General features: G+C 36.6%; 2 protein-coding genes across 5 annotated transcripts; one reads left to right on the top strand and one right to left on the bottom strand.

The window, feature by feature from the left end:
• The first annotated feature begins 272 nt into the window (after window positions 1-272).
• Window positions 273-1,151, top strand: LOC116104935 (RING-H2 finger protein ATL29-like). Its single transcript, XM_031391359.1, has one exon. The coding sequence runs from the start codon at window positions 273-275 to the stop codon at window positions 1,149-1,151; it is 879 nt and encodes a 292-aa protein (XP_031247219.1).
• Window positions 1,152-5,072: 3,921 nt separating this feature from the next.
• LOC116104939 (tropinone reductase homolog) lies at window positions 5,073-6,525 on the bottom strand. 4 transcript variants are annotated; one of them, XM_031391362.1, is made up of 5 exons: window positions 6,431-6,525; window positions 6,127-6,334; window positions 5,769-5,985; window positions 5,543-5,685; window positions 5,073-5,332 (listed from the first exon to the last, which is right to left on the bottom strand). In XM_031391362.1, the coding sequence occupies exons 1-5, from the start codon at window positions 6,523-6,525 to the stop codon at window positions 5,162-5,164; spliced, it is 834 nt and encodes a 277-aa protein (XP_031247222.1). In that variant the 3' UTR covers window positions 5,073-5,161. The 4 variants fall into 4 exon arrangements, with proteins under 4 accessions (XP_031247222.1, XP_031247224.1, XP_031247223.1 ...); XM_031391364.1 differs by having other exon boundaries at window positions 5,073-5,311; window positions 5,537-5,685; window positions 6,431-6,519; XM_031391363.1 differs by having other exon boundaries at window positions 5,073-5,344; window positions 5,573-5,685; window positions 6,431-6,519.

The raw sequence follows: 6,525 nt of genomic DNA, 5'->3' as shown, positions 1-6,525 counted from the left end.
TCATCCTTCTCACAAAGAGTAAGACTCGCTCAATTGCCATCATCAACCGCCCACCCCACATCAACCCTTCCAAATTAAGTAAACTATTAGATTTGCATACAAAAATGTTGCATTTTTTCGTTCTTTCTATTGCTCTTAAACCAACTATCACACCATGACAACCGCCACCTTTTGATTGTAATTTTTTTCTCATCCATGCTAAGACTCAAGGCCGGATCATTCCATTCTCCGGCCACCCTTTTAGGCTTCGGCTACCATTTTTGCGCCTTTCAATGTCGTCGAATTATCCTCCTTACCCTGAACATCCAGAAAATTATTCAGCCCCTCCAATAACAATTGTTTTAACTGTAACTCTTCTTGTGTTCTTCTTTGTGGGATTTTTTACCATATACTTTTGTAGGTGTTTCATGGAAAATATTATTAACTCAATGAATAATCGTAATAGTCCCTCAGAAAATGTTGTTGGTTCTTCTTTTGTAAATCAAGGACTTGATCCTTCACTTGTACAATCTTTCCCCACGTTTCAATACTCAACTGTTAAAGATTTTCGTCGCGAAAAGTATGGTTTGGAATGTGCTATTTGCTTGGCAGAGTTTGAGGATAATAATTTGCTCCGACTTTTAACTGTTTGTTACCATGTTTTCCATCAAGAATGTATTGATCTTTGGCTTAGTTCTCATAAAACCTGCCCGGTTTGTCGTAGGGATCTTGATTTACCTGACATTCCATTGGAAAAATCTCCACCATATGTGCGTAGCAATTCCATGAATGATATCAGTGTAAGTAATTTATCATTAGAAGATGCGGTAAGCATTGTTATTAAGGAAGATGAAGAGGAAGAATGTAGAGGAGAAAGTATTGAGCAAGGGGCTCTAAATAATACCATAATTAAACAAAGTGAAAGAGGTGAAAATTTTGAGAAATTTTCAAGGTGTCACTCAACAGGACACTCAATACTTAGAACAAGACAAGAGGAAGATAGGCATACATTGAGATTGCCGGAACATATGAAGATTAAACTATTAAGGGGGCACAATTGTACAGGAAGTTGTATTGCATTTGGGGACTTCTCACGCCGAACAGCCACCAGAAATTTTGGAGGTTTTGGTGAGGTTACAGGCTGTTCTGCCGGAAACATCGATAGAGTATAAATAAACCTTTTTCTTTTCTTCTCTTTTCATTCCATACAAATTTATGGAATCATAGATGATATTTTCTATTTGTTTACATATCACTTGAAATTCTAGGCCGTACAAATTGTAAGTTACTTGAGATTATATATTGACCCTGCATTTATAATTTGTACATTCCAATTTTTGGTTTTAAGATGTGCCAGAATACAATAATGTTACAAGCTTTTGAACAATGTAGATATATGTTTATCAAAATTAAGCAGAGGTTATTGATTTCTGGCAAAGGGAAAGGTAAATTGCTACTGCAAATTTAATCGAACTTTTATTAGCATCTTCATTTCTTTGATAACAGTATTGAACATGTTGCATTTGGGATGTGGCTCAGCATCTCAGCACACTCTAAATTAGCTGTTGTGTGACCCTAAACTTTCCAGCCAGCTCTTGAGTATTTGCGAATGTATAGTATAGCATCAATAGCACATAACTGTTCCAGCTCAACATCATAGGTAACCGTCCTTGTTTCTTCCAACAGTGGACACAAGATTTCTAATTTACTACATGCTTACTGATAAAGGTAAAGTCTCCATAGGAAACTTTAGTTGGAGCTTGTACACATTAGTGCAGGCTTCCTCTGTAACACTTGTAGTGGCTCATGAACTTCGCTATGAATTCTGTCAAAAAAAAATGCTTTAGTTACAGTTACATGGTCTTTTTGTTTGTACTTTGTATGCATATGTGTCTAGCCTTCAAAGAGGCTAATCTGAAAATACACTGATCACAAAAAATAATCAACTGCTTACCTTCTATGAGCAGAAAGCATTGAAAATTATTCTTTGTGTTCTGTATCTTGAATGTATCTCCATCAAAATGGCCTGAAGCATTCTGCATAATGTATAAACATACACAAGTTATTGTCAGATTAGTGTTTCTATAAAGAAATAGGGGGAAATTGATAAATTTAGCCTCATACACACATCAGCACGGTATTCTTGGTATGAAATTTCAGTTTGCCACTTGATTCGACCATCCATACGCTTCTCTAATTCTTCCACCAATGTCTAAAGTGCAAGAAAATAATGACTTAATTCTTGAATTTGCAATCTAACTGGAACAAAAATAGACAAAGGGTATAGAGTGCCTTACACTAAAAATGAAATCTGGGGATAAATTGTGCTCAAACAAAGTTATAAGCTTTTGTCTGACAATAAACAACCTGCAAATGGAAGCAAGATAAATGAAATGAAACAGAAATATTGAAGATTAGCAAATGATGACTGCAGTCTGCTGACCGTTTTGGACTTTGCTCTTCAATGATACTTTTGGCCATCATTGCAAGTTCTTCTTCCCAGCCATTCATAATAAATTGACCATCTTTGAAGCGATAACTGCAAGCACATCAGTTGTGTAAGGTTGTCTATATAGAAACTATTATGAATGAATTTTGAACTTGTTTTTTACTTACTTTGACTGCCAAGTGGCCTCAAATGAACGAATAGCTTGTTGAAGGCAATTCCTAGACTTCTCTGCCATATGTTTAGCCAGTTGGTGAGGCAATTCAATATCTTCTTGTTCAGCAATGAAGTCCAAGACTTCAATAATCTGAAGAATACAAGGAAACAATCAAAAACTTTGGAAAATAGCAATTCAAAGTGGTCTCAAAGGAACTCCAAATTTTAAAAGAATCAGCTTGTATACAAGTAAAAATAATTTACATCAACTTATCAATTAATTACCTCCTTTTCTGAAGGTGGAAGAAGTTGAATAATTTTGCAGACGGAACTGAGTTTGTGAAGCTGGGAAACATCATGGCAGCAGAAGATGACTTTACAATGGCCTTTAAAAGTCTCTAAAAGANGGTAATTGATTTTTTATAGGGCACCCGGGAAAGGAATTAGAACCTGCATTTTAGGTTCTGGTTCCTTGAATTTAAGAACCTGCACTATGCGGTTTCGATTCCGGTTCCTTTTTTTGGGAACCTGCATTGTGCGGTTCCGGTTCTCCCGAAAAATATAGGGTACTTGGAATCGCTCACCCCTAACTTGAACCTATCCAAAACCTGCAATTTTACTATCCCTGTTCATACTTCATGGAGACTTCATTCAACGCAGAACCCCTGGTTGCATCAGGCCTCCAGGGCCCAACTCGTCTTGTTGCCAAAAACTACAAACTGGATCAGACATTCAGATACAACTTTCCGGGATCCAGGACAGGGCTTCTAAAATATCTCAGTAGGTACCTGCTGGTGCTATAGTATATCCTGTGGAAAGAAAAATATTGAAGTCATAGAACAGTAGTGTGAAATTTGATGGGTTTTAAAGATAAAGCAATTGAGGACTTCAGAAGAAATTTATACCATCAATAGCCATTGTCTTCAGCGGTGAATTCTACCGCATTTTTAGCAATAGCTGTCCCGGCATTGTTCACTTAAGCAAATTATGGACAAAGACTAAAGTGAGAAAATTGAAGCAATTTTAGACGGGCGTGGGCATGTTGAAAAGCCAAGAATATAGATTGAGAGCTGGATAAATTGACTAAAGAAATTTTCATTATGGTGGCAAGCATCTAAATCATACAATTACAAGGATGTTGACCCTCCCATGGAAGGCAGAGGAGACAGTTTCCATAAATTTTTCCCTTTGGCCACGGTCTAACAGATCACATACTGAATCTGTCACTGTAAACCCCATGTTTTTCCATTTCCTGTAAGCACTGATCTAGCTCTGTTTGGTTACGAGAGCAGGTGTGGACAAGTGCACCAAATCCTGCCAATTCTTCAACTATTTCATGCCTTAATGCCCAACACAGAAATGAAAAAAGATTAATAATCTACTTGTGTAATTATTGTGTCAATGCATTGATTTATATTGAAGCAACTGATAAAGGAAGAATTTTTTTTGGGTTTCTACGGTTACCAAACCTATGCCTCGGGTTCCTCCTGTTACGAGAGCAGTCATTCCTTTGAGACACCATCTTCTTTCTTTCATGTTGATCGCTTCTTCTCCCATGATTATCTTTGCTAGTTATCGAATTTCTGTGACAGAAGTCACAGAAGAGCCGTATAATGTGATACGAATCGTAAATTATCATATTGATGATGATATAGTATTGTGAATTAAAATGTCAATTATTGATTAGTGCCACACACTTGAAATACAAACCAAGAGACCTTTCTACTCATAAATTTCTGTATGCTCTAAATTGCTGTTTGTGGCCTTTTGGAGAATACTTAATAATATCTGTCAAAGTGTCAACCTGAACAAAAATTACTCTAAATTCATTCACCTTTCTTATCATGAATTTATGTTTGCATAAATTCTTGCTTGTGGTCCTGTGGAAAATGCTTAATATGACCTGTCAACGTGAGTCCCAACTCGCCCTATGTAATAAGCAATTAACCTTCTCTAATCTGATCGTTAGTCATTTTACTTTGATCCTGATGTTTTTCTAAAATAATTTTTCTAGATATGAATTACTGCTGCGACTCAAGGGAATAGCTACGTCCAGGCCTCTGATTTTTATATGAAGGAGATGATGATCATAAAATTTCAGGGACTTAAATACTTAGAAAGCCAAGCCTGGGTCTATTAAGCTTCCAGGGGCCAAGTCATCTTGATCCAGCTTCATGGGGCCAGAACTACAAACTGGATAAGTGAACTTTAACAGTAAGGACTTGCCTTGATGCATACAACTCATATATTATAAGAGGGAAGATGGGAAATAAGGAGCAGGCTTAGAAGTTTTTTTTCTTTCTCAATTCCTGGATTTTGACTGAAATTTGAGGTTATATACGATATCTTCATTTGAATTTCCAGGTCTCGTTTAATCGTACTACCTTTTGAAAGAATTCAAAACTTTTTATTTGATGAAGAGAAAGTGCATAATTCATATGATATTCAATAACAATTTCTCTTCAAACAACAAACAAACTTGGGTCCTTACAAGAGGGAAGGTTATTTGAAAAAGCATAATTCAGATTATAGCTCTTGACCGACCTTGTAGTCTCAGCAAGATTGTTGAAGGATTTCTGTTTAAGTGCTGAAACCACTCACAGTATATCCTCCATCAACAAAGACTATCTGCCCTGTGATATATGAAGCGGCAGGAAAGCAAAGAAATGCCACCAATGATGAAACTTCATTAGGTTCTCCTGGACGATGCATCGGAGTGCGAGACATCACGTCATCATAGCCCTTCTTGTTCTTAGGATCTTCCTGTGAAAAGAGGAATCTTAATTTAATGCAGCAATAGTGAAAACTTTGATGGATTCATAAATGAACATCATTGCATCAACCAAAACATTGACTTAAGATTTTACATATGAAAACTAAAGAAGAAAGCAAGCAAAGATTAAGATCAGACTCCTTATGATGAACAAAAGATATGTTATAAGAGATTTCATCCATTCTCACGAAAGGGGAGAACAGGGGAGAGGTTTGTACCATCATGGATTTCGGTCTCTCTACTCTGATTAGGCCAGGTGCAACAGCATTAACTCTTATATTGTCTTTTGCCCACTCACATGCCAAGTTCTTTGTAAATTGATTCATAGCTCCTGAAACAATAAAAAGGTAAAAACATCAGCAGATATGCGAATTCCTGGAAACAGAAAGACGAAGTTTGCCATTAAAAAGATACCTTTAGATGCTGCATAGATAGATGAAAGAGATATAGCCACAGAACTTGAAATGGAGGAATTAAATACAATGCTTCCATATCCTGAAGCTTTCAAAAGGGGTTGCGCAAGTTGACATAAATTGTAGGCAGACTCAAAATTTGTAACCATAATAGTTGAGAAATCTTCAGCTGTGAATTCTACAACTTCTTTTCGGATAGTTGTCCCAACATTATTCACCTAAGCAAATCGACCATTTCCATTAAAAAAGTATGAAATTTTAAAGAAATAAATAAATAAATTTTAGATGTTGGAAGGCCAAGTTAGAGATCATAAGAACTTGCAGAATTTACAATCTGATATGTATTTCAATAAACTCACAAGGATGTTGAGCTTTCCCTGGAAGAGAGAGGAGACAGTTTCCATCAATTTCTCCCTTTGGTCAGGGTAAAACAAGTCACATGCTGATCCTGTCACTGTAAAACCCATGGTTTTCCATTGTTGTAGACATCGATCAAGTTCTTTTTGGTTACGACAACAAGTGTGGACAACTGCACCAAATCCTGCTAGTTCTTCTACTATTGCATGCCTAACTCCAAATACAAAAACAAATGGGACTTACAGAAAATGATAAACAACTGATTAATGAAACGGAAAACGAAAAATTATATTTGAGGTCACCGACCCTATGCCTCGGCTTCCACCGGTGACTAAAGCAGTCATTCCCTTGAGGGACCACCGTTTTCCTTTACTGTTGATATCTGCTTCAGTCATGTTCAT

The sequence above is a fragment of the Pistacia vera genome, unplaced genomic scaffold, assembly GCF_008641045.1.
Source record: "Pistacia vera cultivar Batoury unplaced genomic scaffold, PisVer_v2 Contig489, whole genome shotgun sequence".
Taxonomy (NCBI): Eukaryota; Viridiplantae; Streptophyta; class Magnoliopsida; order Sapindales; family Anacardiaceae; genus Pistacia; species Pistacia vera.
Note: the sequence above shows the minus strand (reverse complement) of the source record. Positions and strands in the feature narration are given on the sequence as shown.

Bases quoted from the DNA above. Each gene is read 5' to 3' on its own strand.
- LOC116104935 (XM_031391359.1), top strand. From the start codon at position 273: ATGTCGTCGAATTATCCTCCTTACCCTGAACATCCAGAAAATTATTCA.
- LOC116104939 (XM_031391362.1), bottom strand. From the start codon at position 6,525: ATGAACATGACTGAAGCAGATATCAACAGTAAAGGAAAACGGTGGTCC. The intron at 5,986-6,126 runs GTGAGTTTATTG...CGATTTGCTTAG, and splicing joins AGGGAAAGCTCAACATCCTT to GTGAATAATGTTGGGACAAC. The intron at 5,686-5,768 runs GTATCTTTTTAA...TTATTGTTTCAG, and splicing joins TATCTATGCAGCATCTAAAG to GAGCTATGAATCAATTTACA.